A 27,722-nucleotide genomic window follows, 5' to 3' on the forward strand; every position below is an offset into this window, starting at 1 on the left:
TTTATTAACATCCTAAATAAGAACTTTCTAAAACGATAAAATAAACACATATAAAGTTTAAGAAACCTTACATTGGGTGCAGCGGAATATAATGACTCCTTCCATTCAGATATCTAGCCCTTGATTCCTTTTTGTAGCAGAGCATTATCAATATCTGAACCTGGATCTCTTTCTCTGAATCTTTGATGCTGAAACTCCTTCTTGCTGAAAGTCTTTCTTCACGATCTTCCTCACTATGATTGAGGTATCACTTGATGTGTGTGGGCACTACTCATACACTAAGGATTTCGAAATTCAAGAGGGAAGAGAAAGAAGAAGTGGCAGCTAAAGATAGGGAGAGAGAAAGGCTCAGGTTTTTCTCTGAAGGAAAAATAGAAAATTTAAGTGTAATTTTCCTGAAGCCTTCACTATCTATTTATAGCATTCCACTAGGGTTAGGTTTGAATTATTTGGCATTAAAATAATAAAAATATCAGTTTAAATTGCCTAAAAAAGTGGCTGGCCCTATACTAGTGGATTTGGGCCTCACTTTTTGCAATTTTGCAGTTTTACCTTTTCTGCATCTGATTTTCTCAAAAACGCCAATTTTCTAATTCAACCATTTAAATGTCAATTCTAACTATTTAATAACTATAAATAATTATTAAATAATATTGTCATTTATCATATTTATTAATTGAACCATACAAAGTATCATAATTAACAAATATGCCCCTATAAACTCTTTCTTTACAATTTCGCCCTTACTTAGTGAAAAATTCACAAATAGACATAGTCTAATTTGAGAATTATAATTGATTAATCAAAACCAATTACATGAGTCTTACAAGCAATATTATCTCAACTAGTGGGGGGACCATGGGTCTATATAACCGAGCTTCCAATAAGTAGATCAAGAATTTAGCACTAAAATTCACTAACTTATTAATTCTTCGTTGAATCCACGCATAGAACTTAGAATTGCACTCTCAGTTATATAGAATGCTCTATATGTTCCACCATATAGACACATCATTAGTTATCCATTGTTATAATCCTAATGTGATCAATGATCCTCTATATGAATGATCTACACTGTAAAGGGATTAAATTACCGTTACACCCTACAATGTATTTATTCCTTAAAACACTTGACCCCGTATAAATGATATTTCAGCTAATGTGAAATGAGTACTCCACCATTTATGTTCGTTTGGTCAAGCTCGAAGGAGATCATCCTTTGCTTACTATTCGCCAGATAGAAGCTATAGATTCCATGTTTATGATAGCGCTCCCACTCAATTGCATTACCGTGTTCCCAAAAAGTACGTATCACCTTGACCAAAAGGTAGGCTTAACTAACAATTCAAGGAACACGAATAGCCTTTCAAGATTGAGCCTAATCATAACAGGATTAAGATCATTTGATCTAGGATCAACTAGGCGATATTGACTTGAATAGATTTTACGGTAAGTTTAATTAAATCTAAGTCAAAGTTCAATATCGGTCCCTTCCGATGCATACTCCATGCATCCAACCTGAGCTTTACTTTAACCAATGTTCTGGAAAGAACATAGTATTTCTCCAAATACAAGTAAACTCTTGTTGTAGATTATCATATCAGTAAAACCCTGTGTCTGATAAATCTAGGAAACTTTATTCACATAGTCATGTTTACTTTCCAATGTGTTGACGGCACAATAAACAGGATCAAGTATGTGAAAAGGGTTTCAAATGAATTTATACATTATGTACATATAATCATGAAATAAATCATGTGAACCATGCAACATTAAATGTTATTTCTGATCTATATTAATAAGTAAATCTGATTATATTGAAATGAGTTTTATTTAGGGCATAAAACCCAACAGTTAGTTGTTTGTTGTCATAGGTTTTATAGTTGTAACAAGGCTGTAATTTTTTTTACATAGTATGGTTGTTGTTGTCCTCATTTGGCAGGTAAAAATAATGCAGAGACTAATGTGTATCTGGTGCTACCAGATCCACAATTAGCATTGGAATGGAAGGAGGATGCTGAAGTTGTGAAGATGCAAAAACCATAGCAATCTTCAAAACTAGAGAAGTGTAAGATTGAGGAGTTTCCTGAAGGGTGTACTCTTGTTCCTGATGTTGTTGTCAATGTGGATAATAAATTTTACAATTTCTTTCTCAAGTGGGGTAAGTTTATGGCTGTAGTTACAATAGAAGAGGTGATGATATTATTTCCTCATCTGATTTAGAGGTTGCAGCACAATTTCTCCCAGAATAGTGAGGATTCAAATGAGGTTGAAGAGGACCTTGATTATTTCATTCCTCCAAAGATGGAGGATTACATGGCTTGGGCAGAGAATTTGTTTGGATATGAAGACAATGACATCCATTATGCATCTGATCTCACAAATGAGCATATAGAGTGTTCAATATAATTAAGAGTACAATTCTGAATCTATAGTGGCGCAAGGAGGAATTAATAAGTTAGAGAATTTACTTTGTAAATTCTAGTTCTACTTATTGGAAGCTTGATTATATAGGCCCATGGTCCCCACACTAGTGGAGATAATACTGCTTGCGGACTCAGTTAATTGGTTTTAATTAATCAATTATAATTCTAAAATTAGACTATGTCTTATTTATGAATTTTCACTAAGCAAGGGCTTAATTGTGAAGAAAAAAGGTTTTGGGGTTTATTTGTCAATTAAGAGACTTTGTATGTTCTAATTAATAAATAAAATAAATGGCAAATTTATTTAATAAATAGTTTTGACATTTATAGGATTGAAATTAGAAAATATGGTATTATTGAAAGAAATGATAAGTGGTTGAAATAAAGTGGCAAAATTATAAGTAGTGAGGCTCATTAGTGTGGTCGTCCACTTAAGTGTAATTTTGCCTATTATTTTATTCTTTTTAATCGATATAATTAAATTCTAAACCCTAGTTGAAATACTATAAAAGGAACATGATGCTCTCATTCTCATCCAACACTTTTCAACATACCAAATCTAGTTTTTATTCTCTATCAACTAGTAGATGAGAGACTCATTTCTATAGTGATTTTGCACCTTATTCACTGTTCTTCACCAATTCGAGCCATAGTGATAGAGTACCATGCTCATACATAGCAAGTCAAGTACTCAATCATAGTGCGGAAGACGGTGGTAACCAACCAGAAGGAGAGAAAGAGATCCAAGCTCAAATCTTGCTATTACTCTGTGACAGAAAGGAACAAGGATTAGAAATCTAAGCAGAAGAAGTCATTAATATTTCGTTGCATCAATGTAAGGTTTTTTAAACTCTTATGTGTTTAATTTCATCGTATTAGAGAATTTATATTTAGGGTATTAATGAAATATACATGTTAGTAAATCTAGATCCTGGTAAAATAAATTCCAACAGTTTATGCCATCCTGGCCAATCGTGGTGGCCAGATTCGTGGTGCTTGCTATAGCGGCAGGATTGACCACAACTACTACGTCCATAGAAATTCTAGTTGCAGCTGGAACATGAACATTGAGATCTACAGTCTATGGGTCTTAAGGGAGACCCAAAGATGCAAATGGTGTGACTGGGATTCTTCTCGTGTTAACCATGGCGTTTGATCAGATACGATATACACACTCTCAATGAGAGCACCAAACTCTTGACCTCGAAAAGTGATCAACCGATAGCGAAGTTGTATAAATCTGATACTTGCCACGTGTTATACAACAAGAACAATAAAGTAAATGAGATAAGATTTTTTATAGAGGTTCGACCCCCTTAGTTAGCAGGTGATGACCTACTCTCCTTTCGGTTGTATTAATATCTAGAGATCATACTATTCAGATCACTATAGGTGGGATCTAATATAACTCTCTATATGGATACAAAACATGAATCAAGTTGGAAGATCTTTGATAAGAGAGAGGAATAGCCTTAGAGGTGTGTGAGAGATGAAGTGAGAGGAGTCCTTTGGGCGTGTACCAGAGAGAGAGAGAGGAGACTAGAATTTCAGACTTAGAGTGGTTTGGAGGCTAGAATTAGGCTTAGTGACTTAGGTTTTCTAGGTTAGAGTTAAGGCCTTTATATAGGAAGCCTAAAAGCCTAATTTATAATGAAACCCTTAGATATTTACATATTAAATTGATTAAATACAAACGACTAAATTGCCCCATGAAAGTAGATATTTTCCATCGGTTTGTTGGGATGTTAAGGGCCCAATTCGCAGGTATCTTACTGTCCACGTTTTAAGCTATACATAGAGTCCTGCCAAGTTAATCCTAGCCGCCTATAGACCTACAGGGGAGGTCTGACCAACCATGGTCCTGCCAAGTCAATCCTGGTCGGCCATGGTCCTGCTAGGTCAATCCTAGCTGGCCATGCTCTTGCCAAGTCAATCCTAGCCGACCATGCTCCTACCAAGGGCTGACAAGTCATGTTCCTTAGCCTTACAAATAGGAGGCCAACCTTAGGATGTGGAGGCCGGCCTTTTGCAAGTGGAGGATAGCTTTGTATACTGTTTTCTTGTAGATGACAGGTTCCCTTGGTCGAACAGAAGCTCCCTTGGTCCGAAACTCACTTTTTGGTCGGCCAGCTTGTGTACAGATCCTAACCGCCCTATAAGCTCACCCTAGCCGGCCTATAGGCTTCTCTTGGCTGGACAGGGATGTTAGTACAAGTCCTTGAGAGCTTGCTTCACTACTTTCAGTTGCTGCTTGACGATTTTACTATATCTCACATGGAGATCCTATTATGCTACTGGCAGGGCTATACTCCATCTATATTTTGTCTTTGGCTTACTTGAACATGCCACGTCAGGTGAATAAAATTTGGGATAACAATATTAATTACATATAAAAATCAAGATACAAATTTCTACCAATATATATAACTAAAAAAATTCATAAAATAAATTAAAATTAAAAAAACAAATAAATATTATGCTAAAATTTGTACATTTGTTGTATAACATCCCGTGAAATGCGAATTAATTTAGTGCGTATATATATACTAGGTGATTGTTACGTGTCAAGCCACGCAGTGTTCGTTTTATTTAATATTTTAGTTTTTTATTTTAATTAATAATTAAAATAGTATAATTATTTGAACGATTTGTTTTATAAAAATAAAATATGTGTCAGTATATTTAGTAAGTAAAACATAGTTGTGTTATAATAATGTATGTTATACAGTCTCACATATATATATTTATCTATACATTTTATATTTTCTAGGTAATTACAGAAGGGGCAACTCATATACAGTCTCACATTTATATTATATTTTCTAAACATTTTATCTATATATTTCTTTTTTAAAAAATAAATAAAAAAATTATTAATATTCTCCCAAGATAGGTTTGTTAGAGAGAGATATGGGTAAGATGGTTTTTTTAATTTAAAAAGAGATTATTAATATTTAAAAGATTGTTTAATTTTTTGGGTTTAATTATTGAGTTTATTTGTTAACGGGAGATCAAACGTAATCGTTAAATTTAACAGAATATTCTTTTATTTTTAGGTATATTCTGTTAAACTAAGAAATGCTATTAGATAGACACTTTTAATATATAAAGATATATAAATTTGTATACACTTGTATCCTTAATTTTTAAATAATTTTAAATTACTAGCTTTGTGCAATTTAAAATGAAAGAAAGAAAAAACAGATAATTTGTAAATGTGATTATGTGAGGTTATTAAATTATTAATTTGAGATATTAAAAAATAAAAGAGAAAATTATATTTTGAGATATTATCAGTTAGAGATTTATTGGTGGTGTTCAAAAATTTTCAGGCTAATGTGATTGGTTTTATTGACTGTTAATAGAAATTGACAAATCGAGTTGCCCATGGTGACACCTTTCTTTAATTTGATAGCTTGATGCATGAAATTCCTGTTAAATTTAGGCCGTGAATTCAAAGATGAATATCTCTATATTTCTATTTGTATCTTTTTCTATATAGAATATATGGAATATATAGGAGTTGTTTGGAATGGGTTAATGCTAACAAAGGAATAGTAATGTGAAATATTACCTTGTTTGTTTTGAAGGTTTAGCCTTGGAATGTTATTTCTTTGGTAATATAACTACCATTGAGAAGGGTAATATTGACCTTAAAAAAGAATAGGATCAAATTATTATCTTTCATTATATTAATTTAGCATTTTTAAATTAATAAATAAATTTAAATACTAATAATATTATCATTTATTATAAATAAAATATTATAATATATATTTAATCTGTGAGATCGATTTTTTTTTAACTGAGTTATTTTTATATTATTAGCAATAATATACATATTCATTATACATAAATTTTATGCAGATAGTGTACATTAATGACATAACCAACAAAAATAAATAACACATTGATAAAATATATAGAAATGTTCATTTTAATTAATAAAAAATACAATAAAATTTAATATTTACTAATTAATAAATATATTTCTTCGAATAATTATTTTATTTTTATGTATAATTAACATTAAATAGATATTCATCCAAAAAAAAAATATTAAATAGATGTAATAAAAAAATATTTTTATTTTTAAAATAATATATAAGATTCCTATACTCAACCAAACAGTATGGGTGTTCATCAAACCGCTCAAACCGCACACACCACACCGCACCACAAAAAAAATATTGTTTGAAATTCTTTGCGGTGCGGTCGCAGTTTGAATTTTTCCTAAACCGCGTGGTGCGGTGCGGTTTGCAGTTTTGAATTGTTAATATGCGGTTCAAGCCGCACCGCACCGCATATTATAAAAATACAAATTTATTTAAGTCTAATATGTGAAGGCCCAACCCAAGCCCACTAATTATTATACTGTTGAAACTTGAAATTTTTTTTTTTCATATTTATTTTCAAGTCTTATGGTATTTTTGACAAGTGTTGCTCAAACTTTGTTGTATTGTGATAGTTTTATTATTTAGTGATAGTCCAAACCGCATAAATCGCACCGCAATGCACAATTTTTTGCGGTGCGGTTTTTGCGTTTTTTAGTTTCACGGTGCGGGTGCGGTTTGAGAAATTAAAAAAATTGCATGTGCAGATTGGTTTGGAAAAATAGTCAAAAGCCGCACTACTCGCACCGCGAACACTCCTACCAAATAATGTAATTTAATTAACAAGAACATGATTATATATCACCCTAGATAGCCAAACTCAATTTACATATTTTCTTATAATCAAATTATTTTAAACACCATATATCAAACGCTCCCATAAGATTTTTTTGGTGGTGACATACCTCGTTGCGGTTATAAGAAAATAATAAAGCGACATGTAAGCAAGTTTTATTAATTGGCAGATTGTTGAGAAACATATAATTATTGCTAATGTTTACTTTTCTTTCTTTTTTTTATGGGTTTTTCCTAAACGTTTTAGGAGAAGTTTTTTGGTGCTCATATTTTACATGAAATGCTTTTTATTTTAAGTATCGATTTCAGGTTGAATGTTTTCATAAAACATGATTTTAAGTATCGATTTTATGATTAATTGTACAGTTTCTCAATAATCGAAAGTAGTAAGAAATCGGAGCAGTCGTAGATGGAATAATTTGTTTCTATGTTATGATGTTAGTTTTTTTTGGTGATTTTATGAAATGATTGATAGCAGAGAATGATATCGATTTTAATGTTTTTTTTTTTCCTCATTTTTTGATGTTGAATTTATCAGTGTTTTGTTGTTTTTCATTTTTCTTTTGGGTAGGGGAATCAGGATTTTTGGGTTTGGTTTCATGTATTTTGTGGTAAAGATTTTTGTTTAGAATGCATATGTATTGATTTTGATTAGGAGGCATATGTATTGATTAGTTAAGCTTAAGGTTGTAAATAGTTAATGGTGAGATAAATTTGTAATTAAAATAGGAAAAGATGAAATTACAATTACTACGGGATTTTAAAATTTTTATGTTAAATATGATATTTTTAAGTTTGACCAATTTATATGATATTTTTTTGTTTTTAGGTCTTATTATAGTATTTGATAGGCAATATATATGTAAATGAAGAAATTATACTCTATACCTTTTTTATATTGTCCTCTTTTATTTTTACTTTCTTTTTTAAAGTATCATTTTTACCTCTTTTTTTAAACATTATACTAATTTTGCCCCTGTCACTTCAAGATACTCTCCATATGACTCTCTTATGTCAAGGTATTTTGGGTACAATATATATAAAAAGAGGTATGTTTCAATTAAATATAAAATTAGAGGTAAATTTGATTAATAAAAGTGGTACTTTTCAACATACTCCTATGTAAATTAGGTTTTCAAATTTCATATTTAATGTTTTAATATGTTTAGGTAGTTTTATTTGTCACTGATGCTGAAAAAATTGTCGGTGCTTGTTGTCAGTGTCGGAAAAATCACTGGAGTAACTGTTGGTGCTAGAAAAGTCGTCGGAGTTGCTGCCAACGCCGAAAAATTCACTAGAATTGGAATTGTCGCCGAAAAAATAACTGAAAAATACAAAGAAACTAATTTTGGTGATTTTTCCGTTGACAATGCCAATTCTGACGACTTTTCTGACACTGGCAGCTACTTCGGCGACTTTTCCGGCACCGACAAAAAACTTCGAAAAAGTCATCGGAATTGGCATAATTGCCGGAAAAATTATCAAGTTCTTGACGACTTTTCTAGCATTGGCAACAACTCCGACAACTTTTCCAACACCGCCAGGTACTCCAGCGAATTTTTCGTTACTGACAGCAAACTCCAGAAAATTCGTCAGAATTGGCATTGTCGTCGGAAAAATCACCAAGAAACTAGTTTCTTCATCAAGAAAATGGAGTTTCTTGATGAAGAAACTAGTTTCTTGGTATTTTTTCGGTGATTTTTCCAGCGATAATGCCAATTCCGATAATTTTTTCGGTGCCGACAGCAACTCCGGTGACTTTCCCATCGCCGACAACAACTTCGGAGACTTTCTGATGCCTACAGCAAACTCCGATGTTTTTCCGGCATCAGTGACAAATTCCGGCGATTACTGTAGTTTCATTTGTTTTATTTTTATTTTTTAAAAAAAAATATATGAAGAGAATTTTAATAGTTTTATGGTAATTCAATCCCATATATGTTGTAAGGCCAGTATGGCTAGTTTTGGTTCTGTAAGGCTAGTATGGCTAGTTTTTAGTTTTGTAAGGCCAGTATGACTAGTTTTAATTTTGTAAGGTCAGTATGACTAGTTTTAGTTTTGTAAGGCTAACATGACTAGTTTTAGTTTGTAAAGTTATTATATGGATAGTTTTAATTTTGTAAGGTAAGTTTGGTCTAATAATAACACATCAAATATAGTGTAGTAACCGTTAGCAATGGAGATGAAAAATAGATAAGTATCTACATCAGAGAATTCTATGTGACTATTTTTATAAATTTTCATATTTTATTTTTTATTTTATTTGTAAGGGAAATTTCATTTTTTTTATTAAATATTTATTATGTATTAATTTTTTTCTCTTTATTTTGCAGGTGTTCTACTAGTGGATCGAAAGTGACAATTCTCAATTTTGAGGTTATGGAAGAAAATTCTCGTTGCGTAACTTTGTTACCTTTGTTATTTTAACCTGTATCGGTTTCCTTTCAAAAAAAAAAAAATCCCATATGTTAAGTTTTAATTTTAAATACCATATTTTTCTTATTAAATTTTGAATTATCATACATATATTATATGTATAAACATATAACAACAAGTATTATATGTATTGTTACCATATTTATTTTTATTTTTCCTTTTCAAAAAAAAAAAAAAAAAAAACTAGTTTTATTTTTCTGGGAATTATCCATAGGAAAACCCCTTTCAGTTGGAAATAAATGGGCTTTTTTGGGCCTTGTGTACGGTTCAAGCCCCAGCCCATAATCTCATAGCGGCAAAAATCACAATCTCCCGCCATAGCTAAAAAGCTTTTCCCATGATTCTCAACAGTATCAGGAAAAAAACAAAGGCTGAAAATGGGGAAGGAGAAACAGTACTGGCTTTTGAAGACGGAGCCTGGAGAGTGGTCATGGGATCACCAAGCATCGAACGGTGGCCTAACCAAGTGGGACGGTGTCAAAAACAAGCAGGCTCAGAAGCACCTCAAGTCCATGAAACAAGGCGACCTTTGCTTCTTCTACCACTCCGGAGCCAAAGCCCGCCGAGTCGTCGGCGTCGTCAAGGTCAGCCGTGAGTGGTACTCGGAGAAGGAAGAAGAAGACGACGTCGTTGTGGACGTGGAGGCCGTTGGGGAGATGAGGAGGCTGGTTGACTTGAGTGAGATGAAAAGAGACCCTGGTCTTGCTGGCTTTACTCTGTTTAGACAGCCCAGATTGTCGGTTGTGCCAGTTTCCATGGATGTGTGGGAGAAGGTCTGTGAATTGGGTGGTGGGTTTGAAGGAGATGGTAAAGATATCGATAATGGCGGTAGTGGTGATGATAATGAAGAAGAGCAGTGTTGAGAATTTTGGATGCATAGAAGGTGTTTGTAATTTTGTCTAGCTCAAGAAGCAAGTGTAAATTTTTGGGTTAATGTTTGTTAATCCTTGGTTTATTTTAGTTTGCTTATGTTTTGTTTTATTTTTGGAGTATTGGCTTATCCAAAAATATGAGAAAATATATAGAGAAATCAGTGAAAAAACATTGTAAATTTTGTGATTCAAAATTTCAAATATTACCATTGTTTTGGACCCTTATCTTTGAGGACTAAATTTGTTTCACTTTTATTATTCATATCGATTAATATTGTATCCTTTTTTGGGTGGTGTTGGCCATTTAGTTATGGGTACTGGGTGTCATTATTTGAGTGTAATATCTTTGAAAAGGCGATTCATTAGCCTATGTTACACAGGCTGTAACATTTTTCTCAACCTTTTTATCAATAAAAGACTTCGAACAATGTGATTGGAAATGAATCAAGTAAAAACTAAAAAGAATAATAATTAAAAAAAAAAAAAGGTTGAAAACTTGAAATCAAACACGGTGGTTTATCATTTCAAAAGTTAAAAATCTGAGTAAAAAATTAGAAGAACAAAGCCGCTGTTGGCCTTTACCGTGCTGAGTTCTTAGTTCAAGTAAGAGTTTGAATTGAAAATCGATGCGAATGCAAATGCTGGCTCCAATACGACCTCGTTTTGGCGGTCTACTGAACCCGTCATGGTTCAACACCTTCAGAGGCCTCCGAGCTCTCTCATCTTCTTCCTCCGCCTCTGCCAACCAGTCTCGGGGCGGTCTCCCTCGTTTCTTTTCTGAAAATCTCCCTACTACCAAGGTATGTTGTTCTCTCTATTCTTCTTCAGTTTATGTATGTTTGACTTGAAATGCTGTCTTTGTGTTTGAGAAAATGTCTGTGAAAGACCCGAGTTTGGAGAATAACAAATTCGAACTTGGGATATATTTGTTTTACGAAAGTTGTTTTCTTTTAAACTTGTTGTTGCTTTACATCAAATTGTAGGGTAGTGTTGTCCGCGTTCAAGGCGATGAATTCTGGCATATGACTAAAGTTTTAAGATTGGGCATCAATGATAGGTACCCTTTTCTCTTATCCTTTTTAGATGAAAGCACTTTTGATAATTCATGTGGGTTCAGTTCAAATACTTGTGATTATTCACATAATATGTATAAGGGTAGAGCTGTTCAACGGGAAAGGAGAGTTAATAGAAGGCTGCATTGAGAGGATTGACCGTTATGGGATTGATTTTGTAGCATTGGAAGATCCCAAGTTTATTCTTTCACAGAACACACAGTGGCATGTATTTGCAGCCTTTGGTGAGTTTTTAACCATCTCCAGCTGAATTAGCTCATAAAATTGTTTCTGTACCTTGCTCAGGATACCATATATGTTCATAGGCTAAAAAATGCTTACTTTTAGGGTCTCTAAAGGGTGGTCGGGCAGACTGGCTTGTTGAGAAATGCACGGTATGTGTAGAAAGATTGTCCATTTACTATGTATAGTGGCCAAATTATTCATGAGGGTTCTAATATCTCTTATTTTCAATCAATTATCTAGGAGCTGGGTGCCAGCAGTGTAACCCCACTGCTGACAGAGCGTTCCTCGTCTATCTCCGAGAATCGGGTGGACAGATTGCAGCGTGTAGTTTTAGCAGCAACTAAACAATGTAAAATGTCAACAGCTTTCATGTTGTTTAATGTTCTGTTAAAATTCTTTTGACCCATCTTTATCTTTCTGTGGATATGATAACTTCTATGACAGGTCAACGGCTACATGAGATGATTTTAAATCCTCCAATGAAGATTGATGACCTTCTACCTACAGTGAGTTTTACTCTGCTTTTTCTTATGCGGTTATGCCCCAAAAGCTTGGGATTATATCTAGAAAAGTCCAAGTTGGACATTTAATTTCGTATATAATATAATATAGCGTGTAGCTGCTTCTCATCTAAGATGGAGATTTCGTAATCTTTACCTAAATTATGTTCATACATATATCCTCCATTGTCAAATGTTTGGAATTAATGGTTCCCCTCTTTGAAAAAAAAAAGCCCATTTTAATATTTGGCATTTAGTAAAAACTATTTTCTTATTCAATCTACCAAGCTATCTATCCATGCTTGGTTAAACTTAAGTGTAATCATTTTATTTAATGTACCATGCTATCCATGCTATCCATGCTTGGTTGAACTTAAATGTTACAATTTTATTTTATAGGTTTCCCAGTCAACGCTATCTTTTGTAGCGGTAGCAGAAGCTACTCCTCTTGTTAGTGCATTGACCAGTTTGAGAATACAGCCAAGTGGATTAATCATAGTTGGACCAGAAGGGGGTTAGTGTATACTAAATTCAACGGTTATGTTATTTTTCTCTATTATGCCAATGTGAAATATTTCTCTGTTTAATAAATCGTGTTTTTATGTTTTAATGGCTTCCAGATTTCACAGAGAAAGAGTTGAACTTGATAACGGGATCAGGGGCCTCGGCAGTAGGTCTCGGGCCTCATCGCCTGCGTGTTGAAACCGCAACAATGGCACTTTTAGCAACCTTAATGCTATGGTCTGACTCTCAGCAAGCAGTTGATTCTTGATCTTCACAAGGCGAAAAAACCTACATTAAGTTGCCTCCTTTCTATTCCTTTCCTTTGTATGTGTTGTGGTCTCTCTTGTTATTTGAACATTTGGACGAGTGATTTATTACTACTAAAATCATTGTCTTGTAGGAGCCATGGTCTTGGTCTCTCCTCTCACATTGATTAATATTAGATTGACTACACTTGAAGTTTCATCTTCATTTTAAATATTCCATTCAATGTTTATGGAAGATATATTTATTAAATGATGGTTCATGGGGCAGGTTGGGACTTGTGCAGGTTTCATTTTTATTGTCCACCATATCTCCTGACCGACTTTTGCAGGCAAAACGTTAACAATCTTTACTAGGGTAGGTTTTTCTCATTCCGTTTGTATTTGTCAAACTATTTATGCTTATATTTTTTTAAGAGCAGCGCACTAATGGTGTCTAACACTTTATAAGGTACTGGTGATATTTTTTATGAGTTAACATTGGAATACTAAAAAATACACATGTAATTAATCTTAACTATGTAATTAATCTTCCATAAAAAATTAACAATGTAAGTAAAAGTATAGTAGTTCGTACTTAAAATTATCGATGAATACATTATGTGTAGAAAGTATGTAATTTTATTTTTAAAACGGTAAAAAATATGTAATCTTTTTTTTTAAATCAAAAAGTATAATTTAAGTGAGTGTTTAATATTACTTTTTCTATTTTTATATATAGTACTATTAAACAGTGGGCTTTTTCAATTTGATGTTATCATTATAAAAATATTTAAAAATAATAAAAGTTAAATAAATAAATAAGTAAAATATTATCACTCTTATGTTTTTAAGAAAATACAAATTTAGGAATCAATTTGTTAAAAAATAAAGTTTGAGAATTAGCTCATTAAATTTATATAATTTATGGATTAATTTGCCCAAAAAAAAAAATTAAAGTTCAATTTACCAAAATTTATATCATTTAAGAACTTGTTATATAAATAAGTCGTTTAGGCTAAAAGGGTATATACTTTAAATATTTAGTGTTTATTTTGTAGAAAAGGAAAGTCAATACAATAAATGGAGTATTACAAGTGTCACATTCTAATTTGAATTCTTAATAAAGTAAAATTAATTGAGATTCCATATTAAATTGTACCAGTAATAAAATTACAACTTCCAAATACTATAAATACCATTAACGTTTTTTTCCTAAAGAAAAGTAAAATAGTTAGTTATGGCACATTTTTAAGGAATACGTAGCTCAGATGTTAACTCGTATGGCCTTGGAACTTGGAAAAAATACAAATCACAAGGCAGTATAATAATAATTCATAATGACTGGACAAATGAATTTGACTTTGTACGTTTTCTCACTTATAAGGACCACTAAATATAATTTTAAGACTAAAAAATAAGGGAAGTAACATAGCAAAATATGCGGTTGTCTTTCTCTAATTCAATTTCAATCCAACATCTTATTTTAAACAATTCTCTTTCCGTAAACAAATTTAGAGTGTTTTGGTTGGCTTTTAAAATCAAATGTCACTATGTCAAACTCAACAGCATAGTCCTAAATTGATTTTTGCTACAACAAATAGCACAAAGTTAGTCCACATTGTAATTTTCTACGTCCATATTATTATATTATTCCTCTATAATATACATATAATTTATAAAATATCATTTTTATTTTGAATCGATAACCTAAAATTTCAAATGTTTATATATATATATATATTAATTTTTTTTTTTAGAAAATGTATATAAATATACACTTTATGTGAGAATGGTGTGTGTAAAAATATATATATTTGGGTCCAACTCTTTTAATATTTGTAATTATTAATATATGACTCTAATTTTAAAAAAAAAAAATAGCAATAAAAGTACTTTTTTGTACCAATTTAATTGTTAAGTGTCAACTTAAAAACACATAAAGATATATTATTAGAGCACGTATTAAATAAAAAAAATTATATTTTCTCTAAAAAAATAAAATTATTTATTTAATAAAAGAAAATTTGATTTAATTTTTCTATTTAAATTGTATTTTTTTAATTAAAAATAAAAGAAATAATAAATATATAATATGTGGTCTAATAATATATCATCGCGTATTTTTGAGATACTTAACAGATTTAGTTAGCACTTAACAACCGAAAGGATACAACTACCACTAAATTGTAAGTTAATAATGTCCATTATTTATTAGGGTTATATGTGTAACAATTACAAATGTTAAAAGAGTTTTGTAGCGCCCTAATACTTAGACACGCTGTAGTGACTTTTTAATTACAGTGCACACATTTGCTAATCAAATGATTTTCTTGAAAATTGTAATAAATTAAAACTTTAATTTATCTTTAAAATTTTATAGACATATACATATATTTAGATACAAAATCGGGATCTTATTTTTAAACTTTACATTCAAAATAGTGTTTATGGACATGTCGCACAACGACCACAAAATGAAGTCCAAGTCATCCTGAGACCGAACTCTCCAGGTCGCACTGTCTCGACATGTACAATCATCCCCAAGCTCAGATTTCACTGCTGTTCAGCTTTAGCCTTCCTTTACCTACACATGAAAGCAATATCTGTGAGTCAACAGACTTAGTAAGAAAAGCATGTAACATACATTATATTACCGACTTGTATTTAGGAGCTCATACACATATCCATAAGGCTTAACAGATGATTAAGAACATTCTTAATAGGAGTACGACCTCTGTACCACATGCACTAAGAACTCGTCTGATACTAGTGTTGGTAGGGTTGAACTGTACCTCAAGCTCTATTGAATGTTGTACCACATGCACTACGTACTTAACCGTACTAGTGTTGCTAATACCAGATCGTACCCTTTGAACATCATATATTGTACCAATACACTTAGTACCACTACCGTACTACTGTTGGTAGTATATGAATCACAATTAGCATGCATATATTACACATACACATATTCATATATAAATACATTCTATGCTAGTCTTACCTCGTTTCGAAAATCAAGCGTGTCGGTTGACCTGAATGGAAAATCACTTACTGAATGGATGCCCTATGTCACAATCACGCAAAACGGGTAAACAATTTTCTAAAACCTTTTCGAGGATCTAAACTCAAAACAAAAAGATTCCCTATCGATAAATAGCATGGGAAAACCCTAAATATCGAGAAAATACGAGAAAATCATGAAATTGGAAAACTGCCCAAAAAACGGAAGGTCGTTTTCTAAAAAATGGCATGCAATTTTTCTGGGTTCTGCACCAGTAAAAACAGATGTTGTTTCTGCAAAAACGGCCTGCCGTTTTTCACTGCAAAAAAATAACAACCCTCCAATTGAACTCAAAACAACCTCAAACTTCTAAAAACTCTCCAGAATACCTGTATTGTAATCATCTATATGAATCATTTCCAAGTGGTAAAACCAAGTATTACACAAAAATACACAATTCACCATAATTGAGCCAAGTTTGAGTTCTTGAAGTCAAACTTGCTTAACACCAAAATCAACCCTTAATTCTAACTCAAATAAACCTAAACTAACTTAAATTAACCTCAAAAAACATTCCATAACTTCTAGGGTTCGGAAAGAACTGAATTATAACATTTGCATGCTTGAAACTAAAGAAAATCAAACAAAACTTAAAGAGATAGGTTCTAAGGTTCTTACCTTTGATCCTTACTACTTGAATTCAACTAGAATTCCACAAAATTTGCTCAACAAAACTCAAAATGCTGCTGGTTCCTTCTAGGGTTCGAAAGGAGTGAGGGAGAAGAAGCCAAAATTAGTTTTTCTTTCTTTTTCTTCAAAAATTTAATTAATCTCAATAATCAATTGTAAATTTAGGCTGAAACAACACATAGTGGCCAGGTGTCCACAAGAAAATCAGCCACCTAACCTCCTAAATAAAATGACCAAAATACCCTCTCACTTAAGTGCTTAAATGGTAAAATGACTTAGGGGTAAAATGGTCCAACACCATGCCCCTGGCTAATCTGATATTCCAAATATCAACTTACAAACATCCTGCTAAATAAAAAGGTTCTAAACTAACCCATGTGACTAGTTTGGCCATCCGTCGCATTTTCAATTGTCGCCGAGCAAAAATCATAAAAACTATAAATTTTGCATATAACATAAATAATACACTTAGAATTTAATAAAATCTTCGGAATTGAGAAATTATAACTCTAATGCCTATTTTTAAAAATTAGATCCATAATAAATATAAAATCATGCATAATAATTAAATATCAATAATTAATGCTAATTGTCTTTACTAATCCATAATCTAATCATGCGGTCATTACAAGTTTCGTCACAAATATTCCTAAAAAATGTGATTTATGAAAGGTGCATTTGGTAATACTTTTTTAATCAGTTTTTTTTTTTTTTTGTTTTTTTAATTAGAAAAGTTAAAATATTTTCCCAAAATATGTTCTATAAAACTGTTTTTACTTTTTCAATTTTTTATTGAGAACCAAAATTTTGAAAAAAAAAAGAAAATCATATTTCAATTTGTTTATAATAATTTTTTTTTCTTAATCAATATTTAGACTCCGATCTTAACCTGGACCTTGGGATCCAAATTTGAGCCCGATCCCAGACTAGAACCTTGACCCTGGCCGGACTCGGAACCCGAAACCTAAATCCCAGTCCTAAACTTGGACCTCAGCCCCGGACCCGACCTAGACCCGAAATTGGACCCTTGACCCGGTCCCAGACCTGAACTTGACCTTGGACCGGACTCGAACCTTGAATCCCAGCACCAGACCCTGCCCCCGTCCTCAAACTTAGACCCAGACCCGACTTAAATAAAATCAACAAATAAAAATAAAATTTATAAAACACACTTTTATTTTCTATTTTTAAAATTAAAAAATATATTTTACTTTTCTTTTTGTGATTAAAAAATTAAAAATTAAATTATTAGCAAGTGGAAATTGAAGAATAGTTCTTATGTATCTTAAAAAAAAAAGAGAATAGTTCTTATACTATTTATTTTTATTATTATTTGATAAAACAAAAAAAAATCACTTTCAATATTTTTTTAAACAGTTTTTTTTTTCTTAATCAATATTTTGGATTTCGACCAGACTCGAACCCAAATCCTCCCACGGCCTTGGCGCTGAACCTTTCCTCTGACCTTAACCCGAATTTGACCCCAGACCTAGACCCGACGTAAATAAAATCAAAAAATAAAAATGACAATAAACTTTACATAACACACTTTTGTTTTCTATTTTTAAAATTGAAAAATAAAAGTGGTTACATAACGCATTTTTGTTTTTCAAAAACAAAATTTTTAAAAACAAAAATTTTACTTTCATTTTGTGATTAAAAAATTAAAAAACAAAAGTGTTACCAAGCGACACTTTAGTTTTTACAAAAATTAAATTTTTAATATGCATTTTATATCTAAATGATTTTTTTTCAATAAAACTAATTACATTTTAAAATTGCTTAATTAGTTTTAAAATTTTAATTTCATTTTTAATTTTTTTAATCATTCAAAATGATTTTTTTAAGATCTAAATTAATTTTTTTTTAAAGATTTACTAAAAAAAATATTGAATCTTTCTCATTTTTATTTTGAAGGTGTACAATATGATAGTAGTCAAAGTTTAGGGGCCAAAGTTATTAATTTACAAAGACACGTTAAGATTTAAACGGAATAATAGGGGAGAACCTAACAAAATGATTAAATTTCTGTAAATGTAGAAATTTAAAGGAGATTTTTAACAAGCCGTTTATTTTAAGGCTTAAAACCAATAGTGTCGAAAATTTAGAGGATAAAATTGCTAAGGGCCAATTTGGTACAAGCATCGTGAGAAAAATCGATTATAGGTGTGTCTTTGTGGGAAAAAACATTTATGCGTAATTGTAGAAAAAAACGAAATTTGAGTGTTTGATAATTATAAATTTTAAAGTGTTGCGAGTTGTTAAAATTCTATAATAATAATAATAATAATAATAATAATAATAATAATAATAATAATAATAATATTTTAATCTAGTTCATTTTAATCACAAATATATATAAAAAATATGTCATATAAAATTTTTATTTTTTAGATATTTTTAATTATTTTTTTCTATAGTATAAATTATATGCATTTGATAAAAATAATTTTTAATATGTTTATCACTTATAAAAGAAAAAAATTATAGTTTATAAGAAATTTTGGTTGAAATTTTTTGTTAATTATAAAAATATAAATATAAAATATTTTTTAAAACAAAATAAAAAATTAGAAATTTAAATATTATTTATTTTAAATATTTTTTCTTTTAAAAAAATATTTTTATTTTTTGTATATATATTAAATAATTAAATAAATTTTTAGTAAAAAATAATTTATAATAAAGTCTTTTAAAAAAATTGAGTTGTACTAGCTTTAATTTTTAGCTGTAATTTGTCTATAAATTGTTCAATAAATTATTTTTTAACTGCTTATAAAAAAAATTTCTCCCAATTTTTTTGAAAAGTAACTTTAATTTTTTTAAAAATTGTGCCAAACAGATCCTAATTATTCTTTATTTATTTAGTAATTGAAATAAGGATAATTTAGTATATTCACATAAATTAAATGGCATTAATGTTACACATTAAAATTGGGTAGCGTCTTATTAGTTCTTATTCAACACTTAATGTGGCACTTTTTGTTGAAAAAATTAGTTGGCAATAAGATGATGTTGTTGAATAATATAAAAGCAATTTCAAAACTTGCCTCACCAACGACTCATATGATAAATTAATTTAGAGGAGTGCTACCGTCAACTTCGTATTATAATCTAGTCAATTTTTACGTTCGAAAATACATGTTGGAATATTTTTTTTCAAATTTTATTTCACGGTGGTGTTTGTTATGCTTACAACATCATCCTTATAAATTTTTGAAATTTTTTGAATAGTTTATAGTGCTGAAAATACGTTTGAAGTTTTTTGAACACGCGTGGTAAACTAGAATATCAGGAACTTTGTTTTCGGTACTGTAAATTATTCGAAATTTTTCAAAAATTTACAAGAATGATACTGTAACTATAACGAATAACGCTACCAAAAGAAATTTGAAAAAAAAAAAATTCGACATATAATTTCGAACGTGAAAATTGACTAAGAAGTTGTAATAGAAAAGTGTATATACTATATAGTACTCCTCGTTAATTTAATTTTTTAAAAAAAATAATTATTTCATTTCTTCCCTTTATGTTTATCATTGTTGTTTTATCCTCTCGTGGATAATAATAATAATAATAATAATAATAATAAGTCAAATAAAAAAAGGCACGCGCGCGAATGGCAAAAGTGTAGTTTTGTAAGAAGAAGGCGGCAAAATGGGAAAGGGAAGGCCAATAAAAACGGTTGATCATGTGGATGTAAGAGTGAGAAGGAGAAGGAGAGAGAGAGTAAGTAACGAATTCAATTGAATTGAATGCTATATATATTGTGGAGTAATAACAGACTGTTCTCCTAATTGTTCCAAATTACTATATCACAATAACAATAACACCACTCCTACTTTCTCTTTTGATTTTCAGATCTCTATCTCTAGATATAATTATCAATGGTGAACCAGCTGGAGAATCTTGTGGAATCGATCAAATCGAAGGTGAGAGCTTTAAAGAGTAAGAAGCCGAAGAAGAGTTACATCAAGATGGACAAGAGCTCAAGCGTTAAGGTCGAGATCCGTAGCAGAAAAGCCAGAAAACTCATCGATAAGACTCTCAAGGTCGCCGATCGTCCTGGCAAGCGTACCGTCACTTGAAAATTCAATACCATAATAATAATTATTGTTATTATTGTAGATTTTTATGTGTACATATATATATGTTACATATGAAATTTATATATATATATATGTATGCATATAGATGAGACGTCGTCGTTTTATAATGAGATTCGATTAAGTCATCGTTATCTCTACTGTTTTCAAGTTTTGTGTTATGGCGGCGACCATCCGATTCTGTGTTTCTGCCATTTCGTATGTCTCTTTCCTGACATCATCAAGCCTTTGAAACCGTTTCGGAACTGTGCCAAAAAAAAAAAAAAAACTGCTTCTACTTCTTTTTTTCAATAGCAATAATTCTTATTTTGTAAGTCTATTAATATATTTATTTTTTCATCTCTTATTTCTTGATTTGATTCATTTACAAAATTGTATATTTATAACGTTTATGGGATTGGGAGCGCCATTTTGGGAGATGAGAAAGACTGAGTTTCGTTAAAAAATATTCAGAATTCAGATACAGTTTAGGTTGGAGGAATAATGAATCAATTAGTATATTATTATTACTAAATCATTATTATAATATATATAGGCTGATTACCGACCAAAAGTTAGTGAGATTTGTTTTAATTGTTAATTAGGTGTAGAATTTGAGTTTTTGTCTTATATTTACACATAGATTATGGAAAGTGTGATTTTTTATTTTAGGTTCTCAAAAATATTTTTGGATCCTATATTTTCAAAGTTTAGATTCTATGTATTTTTTAAAAAGTTTTACTTTGGATCTTATCTTTTGCCAAAGATTACGTGGAGTAGCACCAGGGTCAATTTTTTTTTTAAAAAATATGAATAGTATATACTATTTTTTTTTTTTTAAAAAAATGCTATTATATTAAAGAAAGAGTTATATAATACAATAGATATTAGAAGAAGTGGTAATTCTTCTAATCATAAGTAATCAATCAGTGTTCACTGAAAGAGCATACTTAGCTAATACGTGAGCAGTATTCGCAAATCTATAAACATGAGAAATTTACACTCCAAAAAAATTAGACACTAAAAGAGAAATATTTGCTAACAAACAATAAAAGTCAAAGACAGAGGCTTGATATGACTGCAATCCTTTAACAACCACAAGAGAATCAAACTCTATGTAGTAAACTTGTAAATGAAGATCTTTAAGGCATTGCAGACTATACATTAAGGTTGATGCTTCCATTACTTCTGGTCGAAAACAACTTAAGAAAGGTTTAGAAATTGCAGCGATAGTATCACCCCTACAATTTTATAATATAGCACCAAAACCAGAAGTTTGTGTCATTGCGTTAACAACCACATCGGTCTTTAATTTCAGTCTCCCAATGGTGGGTTTAACCATTGCGAAATTGATGGAACCTTTGTGGATGGTATTGAGTAGAACCCAAAGCTATTGGTTTTCGGGCTGAATGGAATTCCTCAAGGTATGGGAGAGAAAGTACAATAACACATCAAAGGTTTTGGGCTTCGTTCCATGACGCTCCTTGTTTCTTTCATTCCAAAGACTCCAAAGAATGCAAGTAAATTGTTCCAATTGTAAGTTAGTCCATTCTTTAGACACCTATAGTAATAATTCTTTGAGGGATGTTTGGTTAGAGAAGATAGAATCTAGGGAGAAAGTAGAGGCCCTCCTAACCCGTTTGGGATGCTTGCAAAAGAACAAAGCATAGACAATGGTTCTTATGAAGAAACAGCGACATAATGAACATTGAGCTGTGTCACTTATATGCCTCTTATGAAGGATATCCGCAACATGCAAATAATCATAAATAGTATGCCATAAAAAAATATGGACCTTGAAAGGGATATATAATGACCAAGACTTTTTTCACCATTGAACAGAGGAGGCAGAGCTAGCAGCAGGTTGCTACTTCTCAAGTTGATCGGCCAGCCTATATCCTGATTTAACAGAGAAGGAACCATAAGATTCATGATGCCAAATTAGTTGGTCCTGTTGACTGAAAAAAGTTAAAGGGATGCTTTTAATCTTATCTACATCAGAACCCAAAAAGAGAGATTTAAGAAGAAGAATATCCCACTACTGTGCATCAGTAATTAGTCCAGAAACATTCATTTACCTATCTCAACCCTTGAATATTAGTGGTTTAAAATAAGTAACTCCTGGCATCCATGGATCCGATGCACAAAATATATCATCTCCATTACTAACTTTCTATCTTAAAGCCTTGTTTGAATAGTTTTTTTCTCCAAATGATACCTCTCCAAGTCAATGATGGGTAAATGATTGTGTCACATCCAAAAAAGATGTATTTTTGAAATATCTCTGCTTAAGGACTCGACTGAGCAGTGAGTTTGGATCAAAAAATTTGCCATGCTTGTTTAGCGAGTAAGGCTTGGTTGAAATGGACAAAACTTTTGAATGCCATACCACCTTCAACTTTGGCTTGACATAAGGCTTTCCAAGTATTCCAATTGATACCTGAATTCAAGGAGTTAGAACCCCACCAAAACTTATTCATCATAACTTCAATTTGATTATTGAGAGATTTGGAAGGGCAAAAGTAGCTCATGGCGTATGTTGGGATGGATTGTGCTACTGTTTTGAAAAGGACCTCTTTGCCTCCAATAGAAAATAATTGTTCTTGCAAAGAAAGAAATTTCTATAATTTATCCTTAATTTCACTAAACAATACTTTTTTGTCCCTACCAGAGTACAATGGCAATCCCAAGTATCTCTCATGACAAGGTTGAATTGGCATTGGCAATATTTGTTGCAGATTACTTTAGATCGACAATGAAGTGTTTGAAGGGAAAGAGAGAACCGATTTATCAACACTCACCTTTGACCCGATGCACGACAGTAAAGATTTAGAGAGCATCGAATAGCTTCAGCAGATCTCGTATTAGCTCGACAAAGGACTAGACTATTATTTGCAAAAAATAGATGAGAAATTGTCGGAGCTTTCCGCAAAACACGTAAGCCATGAAGCATGCCACTCGCTTCTTCATACTGAAATAATCTTGACAACCTAATATTTTTTAAATATAACAATATTTTCAAATTCAATAAATTTATTATTATTATTATTTATTTTAAATTATAAAAATAACAAATAAAATAAACAAGTGATTTAAAAAATCCCATTTTTTTTTTTTGACAAAGTGATTAAAATCACTCATGAATTTACGACGCCCACGTCCGCCACCGGCGCTGGAACCTCCTCGAACCAGGATAGCTCATCGTCTAACCGCAGAGCATGCTTTGCCAACCATAGGCCGCTAAAATCTAAGAGCGAGCCCCGTGGGACAAAACTGCCCCCGGAAATTTAGACAATAAAGCTATAACATCTTCTAACAACGCTCCCAACTCAATATAATACTGAAGTTCCACCTGAAAAAAATATCAAAAACAGAATAAAATTTTAATTAGAAAACTATTCAAACTGAATAGATTCAACCAACCACCAAGACTAAGCAACTAGATCTCCCTATAAAATACTAAAACTAGCCAAAGGGTACTCCCTTTGGCTAGTAACAACTAAATTATAGCAATATACTTCATAACATTCATAGGATCCCTATTCCTTACCTTTACCCTTTTAAAAACAAACATAAATAAAATTTTCTTTTTAATACCCATTATTCCTTTAAATATTCAAAATATTATATACTAATTATTTCATTTTATCTCTTAAAAGTATTAGTTATTTTTAGACTAAAACATGTCAAAATTCTTAATAAGTCAAATTATTTATTATTTTATTTATAGCGTAAAACATGGTATCTATAATCTTTATTCAGCCTAAATTAAATCAAAATTGTATTAATATCCTTAAAATTTAAGATTGCACTCTTCACATTCAAAATACATTTTTTCTAATACTTAATTATACATTTAATTAATAATATTAAATTAATATTAATTAATCCAATTCGGTATTATGACATAATGCTTCCTTATTTATTATTAAAAAAGATTACCTCCTAAATATTATACCATTCAAATTATTATAAAAACCATTCATATTAGTATCTTCCTATACAACTAATAAGGCAATAATCTCAATACTTCATTAGCATTTACTTATCATTTATTTCAATATCTTTCCAAAAATAAAATAAAACAAAATATTCTCAATTCACAATAAATGTTCCTACCTCCAATTAATTACAAAATCTCACATTTATAATTTATATATGAAAATTAATATTATGTTATCCATAATAAACTAATGAGGCAATAATCTCATAATTACATATCATAATTGTTAGCTATTAAATTTTATAATATTTTTTATAATTAATGATATCTTGTAATTTTACCCAAATTATCCTAAATAATTAGGGGCCAGCCATAAATCAGGCGCGAAAACCTTGAAAGGCACCAAAGCCATAAACAATGGCGCAGCTCATCCATCAAATTTGTACTTCCATTTCTTCCATAAAAACTAATACCACTCATCCAGAAATTATTTAAAAATACAAATAATGTAATAATTTTGGTACATTCCCATAATATTGAGAACAAACAAGAATTCCATAATAATTTGACTTCCCAAATATATCTGAAGCAATATATTCTCATTAGACCATTAGTGTTCCCACCTCCCTTTATTACAAGATCCTCAAGATTCTTATTCTTCAATTTATTTAATTAATTATAATATTAGAATCTGAATACTAAAATTCCAAACACGAAAATTCCTTAAAAAATATAAACCAAAATATAGCTAATAGGAATTAGCATTTAAAATAAACCCTCTTAAATTTTATTTCAGTTTAAAATATTCTTTAAATCATACCTTAACTAAAATAATCTTTTTATTCTGACTAATAAATCTGTATAGTGCATAACTTTAACTTTAAAATATTCTTCTGTCAAAATTTTCTTATACATTCAATACCAAAAAACATGAAAATTTAAACAAATTACCCTAAATAATTAGGGGCCAACCATATAATAGGTGCTAAAGCCTTGTAAGGCGCCAAAGCCATAAATAATGGCGTAAAATAGAACAAAATCAATATAAAACAAATCTATAACAAAATTAACAGTGTATCCCATTATATCAGTTCATCCAAAAAAGAACAAAATCAATAACAAACAACAAGATGAAATCAACTATCCACCATTTCAGCCTTCAACCCAACACGACACTGACCGAGATCTCCCAAGCTCAAAACTAAATTTAAAAAATTTAACTCAAAAACTTCATCACACTGTGCAAACATTCAAGCAAAAATTCTAAAATCTATAGGCCTTTCACTAACTCAAAAAGAAACCAGCGTAAATTTCCCAACAAACCAACTACAAACAATCCTAATGATTCTAAAACTAAAGGACTAGTGTTATCTAAAGGGAAATTTGAATTAATATACTTACTAATACCTATAATTTTTTTCCTGAATCCAAAGTTATTAAAATTGGTTATGTATGACCACTTTTCCAATTTTCCTAAACTACCCCCCTCATTTGAATCAGCCTCTCTCTTCCTCTCTCTTCATCTCTCTCAGCCAAACCCCCTCTCTCAAAAACGCAGCCAGCCGAACCATCACTCAACGAACCAACCCTCAACCCCGACCCCGACCCCGAGCATTCCTTCGTCGAACTGAACCACGACCGAACGCTCAACCCCGGCCCTTTCTCAAATCTGAAGAAAAAAAAAAAAAAAAAAAACCCACGGCCGATGGTCGGACCCCATCGGACCCCAAGGTCCGACCATCGGGCTTCTCTCTCTTCCTCTCTCTCTGAAATGCGAAAAAAAAAAAAAAAAACTCACGGTCGGTGAAATGCGAAAAAAAAAAAAAAAAAAAAAAACTCACGGTCGGTGAAATGCGAAGAAAAAAAAAAAAAAAAAAACCCACAGCCCGATGGTCGAACCCCATCGGACCCAAAGGTCCGACCATCGGGCTTCTCTCTCTTCCTCTCTCTCTGAAATGCGAAAAAAAAAAAAAAAAAAAAAAAACTCACAGTCGGAGGATAAGAAGGCCTAGACATTGGGACAAAATAACATGAAGAAGATGAAGTTGATTAATCCTTAAAGAGAGAGAAATAAGAGAGAGAGAGTTGCACTGTCTTCAATGGTGGTGGCTTTTGGACAGAGTGCCTCTTACCCATATTCAAAATAATGTGGGACGGAACTGGTTTTTTTTTTTTTATTTTTTCTTCAGATTTCAGAATGGGTTTGATTTGAGAGAGAAAGGAGGAAGAGAGAGAAATGGTTGAGAATAATGAGGGGGGTATTTTGGGGTTTAGGTAAAAATAGTCCTAGTTTTTCAAGAGTTATAAGTATTAGTTTAAATAATTAATTTGGGTATAAAAAATGCATAGAAATTCAAATTTTTCCCTATCTAAATTCACATATTGTATGTATATACAATCTGTGGTACAAAATGAAAAATAAAATAATATAAACTAGAGGAATAGTGTTACTATGTTTTAGAAATTCGTCTCCTATGGAGAAATTGGGGTCACGGGCCAAGAAAATTTAAGGGATTAAAATTTTGAGTTCGAAAAGATATTTCTAAAATTCATAACTCATATGAATATCTAAAAGGAAAAGAAGATTTAATTCAAAAACAAAAAAGAAACTCATCTCATAATCGAGTTTTAAGTCCAATCCAAACGAGGATCTGAGATATCATTCAGATCTGATCTTTTTATGACTTTAAAATATTTAAATACATAAAATATATTAGTTAAAATATAATTTGATTGTACTTACGAAAGAAATGCATTTGTTGGGTTTCCTCATATATTGACCAGTTTGCTTGAGAATTGGAATCGCTTTTTTGTTAGGACCGAAATCGGGAGATGAGATCTAAAAAAAAAAAAAAAAAAAAAAAAAAAAATCCCATTTTAATATGAAATTAAATCAAATTATTCAAAATTTTAAAACTAATGTGATCAACCGTAATGGACTAAACATATAACTTATGACTAGATTTGACCTCTAAATATAAGGATCTTAAATAACATTATAGTGTTTCCAATTATCGTTTCATTGGTATCA

General features: G+C 31.0%; 3 protein-coding genes across 3 annotated transcripts; all 3 read left to right on the forward strand.

The window, feature by feature from the left end:
* The first annotated feature begins 9,602 nt into the window (after nucleotides 1-9,602).
* Nucleotides 9,603-10,647, forward strand: LOC133031826 (uncharacterized). The gene has a single exon (XM_061105533.1). It carries the CDS (start codon nucleotides 9,928-9,930, stop codon nucleotides 10,411-10,413), a length of 486 nt encoding a protein of 161 aa, XP_060961516.1. The 5' UTR covers nucleotides 9,603-9,927; the 3' UTR covers nucleotides 10,414-10,647.
* A 68-nt stretch (nucleotides 10,648-10,715) lies between these two features.
* Nucleotides 10,716-13,240, forward strand: LOC115702434 (uncharacterized). Its single transcript, XM_030629896.2, has 8 exons — nucleotides 10,716-11,222; nucleotides 11,406-11,479; nucleotides 11,577-11,719; nucleotides 11,823-11,869; nucleotides 11,961-12,069; nucleotides 12,165-12,226; nucleotides 12,620-12,734; nucleotides 12,841-13,240. The coding sequence occupies exons 1-8, from the start codon at nucleotides 11,049-11,051 to the stop codon at nucleotides 12,990-12,992; spliced, it is 876 nt and encodes a 291-aa protein (XP_030485756.1). The 5' UTR covers nucleotides 10,716-11,048; the 3' UTR covers nucleotides 12,993-13,240.
* Nucleotides 13,241-20,283: 7,043 nt separating this feature from the next.
* On the forward strand, nucleotides 20,284-21,115 carry LOC115705674 (uncharacterized). The gene is made up of 2 exons (XM_030633075.2): nucleotides 20,284-20,392; nucleotides 20,525-21,115. The coding sequence occupies exon 2, from the start codon at nucleotides 20,551-20,553 to the stop codon at nucleotides 20,749-20,751; it is 201 nt and encodes a 66-aa protein (XP_030488935.1). The 5' UTR covers nucleotides 20,284-20,392; nucleotides 20,525-20,550; the 3' UTR covers nucleotides 20,752-21,115.
* Nucleotides 21,116-27,722: the final 6,607 nt, after the last annotated feature.

The sequence above is a fragment of the Cannabis sativa genome, chromosome X (assembly GCF_029168945.1).
Source record: "Cannabis sativa cultivar Pink pepper isolate KNU-18-1 chromosome X, ASM2916894v1, whole genome shotgun sequence".
Classification (NCBI taxonomy): Eukaryota; Viridiplantae; Streptophyta; class Magnoliopsida; order Rosales; family Cannabaceae; genus Cannabis; species Cannabis sativa.

Bases quoted from the DNA above. Each gene is read 5' to 3' on its own strand.
- LOC115705674 (XM_030633075.2), top strand. From the start codon at position 20,551: ATGGTGAACCAGCTGGAGAATCTTGTGGAATCGATCAAATCGAAGGTG.
- LOC115702434 (XM_030629896.2), top strand. From the start codon at position 11,049: ATGCGAATGCAAATGCTGGCTCCAATACGACCTCGTTTTGGCGGTCTA. The intron at 11,720-11,822 runs GTGAGTTTTTAA...GCTTACTTTTAG, and splicing joins GCATGTATTTGCAGCCTTTG to GGTCTCTAAAGGGTGGTCGG. The intron at 12,735-12,840 runs GTTAGTGTATAC...AATGGCTTCCAG, and splicing joins CATAGTTGGACCAGAAGGGG to ATTTCACAGAGAAAGAGTTG.
- LOC133031826 (XM_061105533.1), top strand. From the start codon at position 9,928: ATGGGGAAGGAGAAACAGTACTGGCTTTTGAAGACGGAGCCTGGAGAG.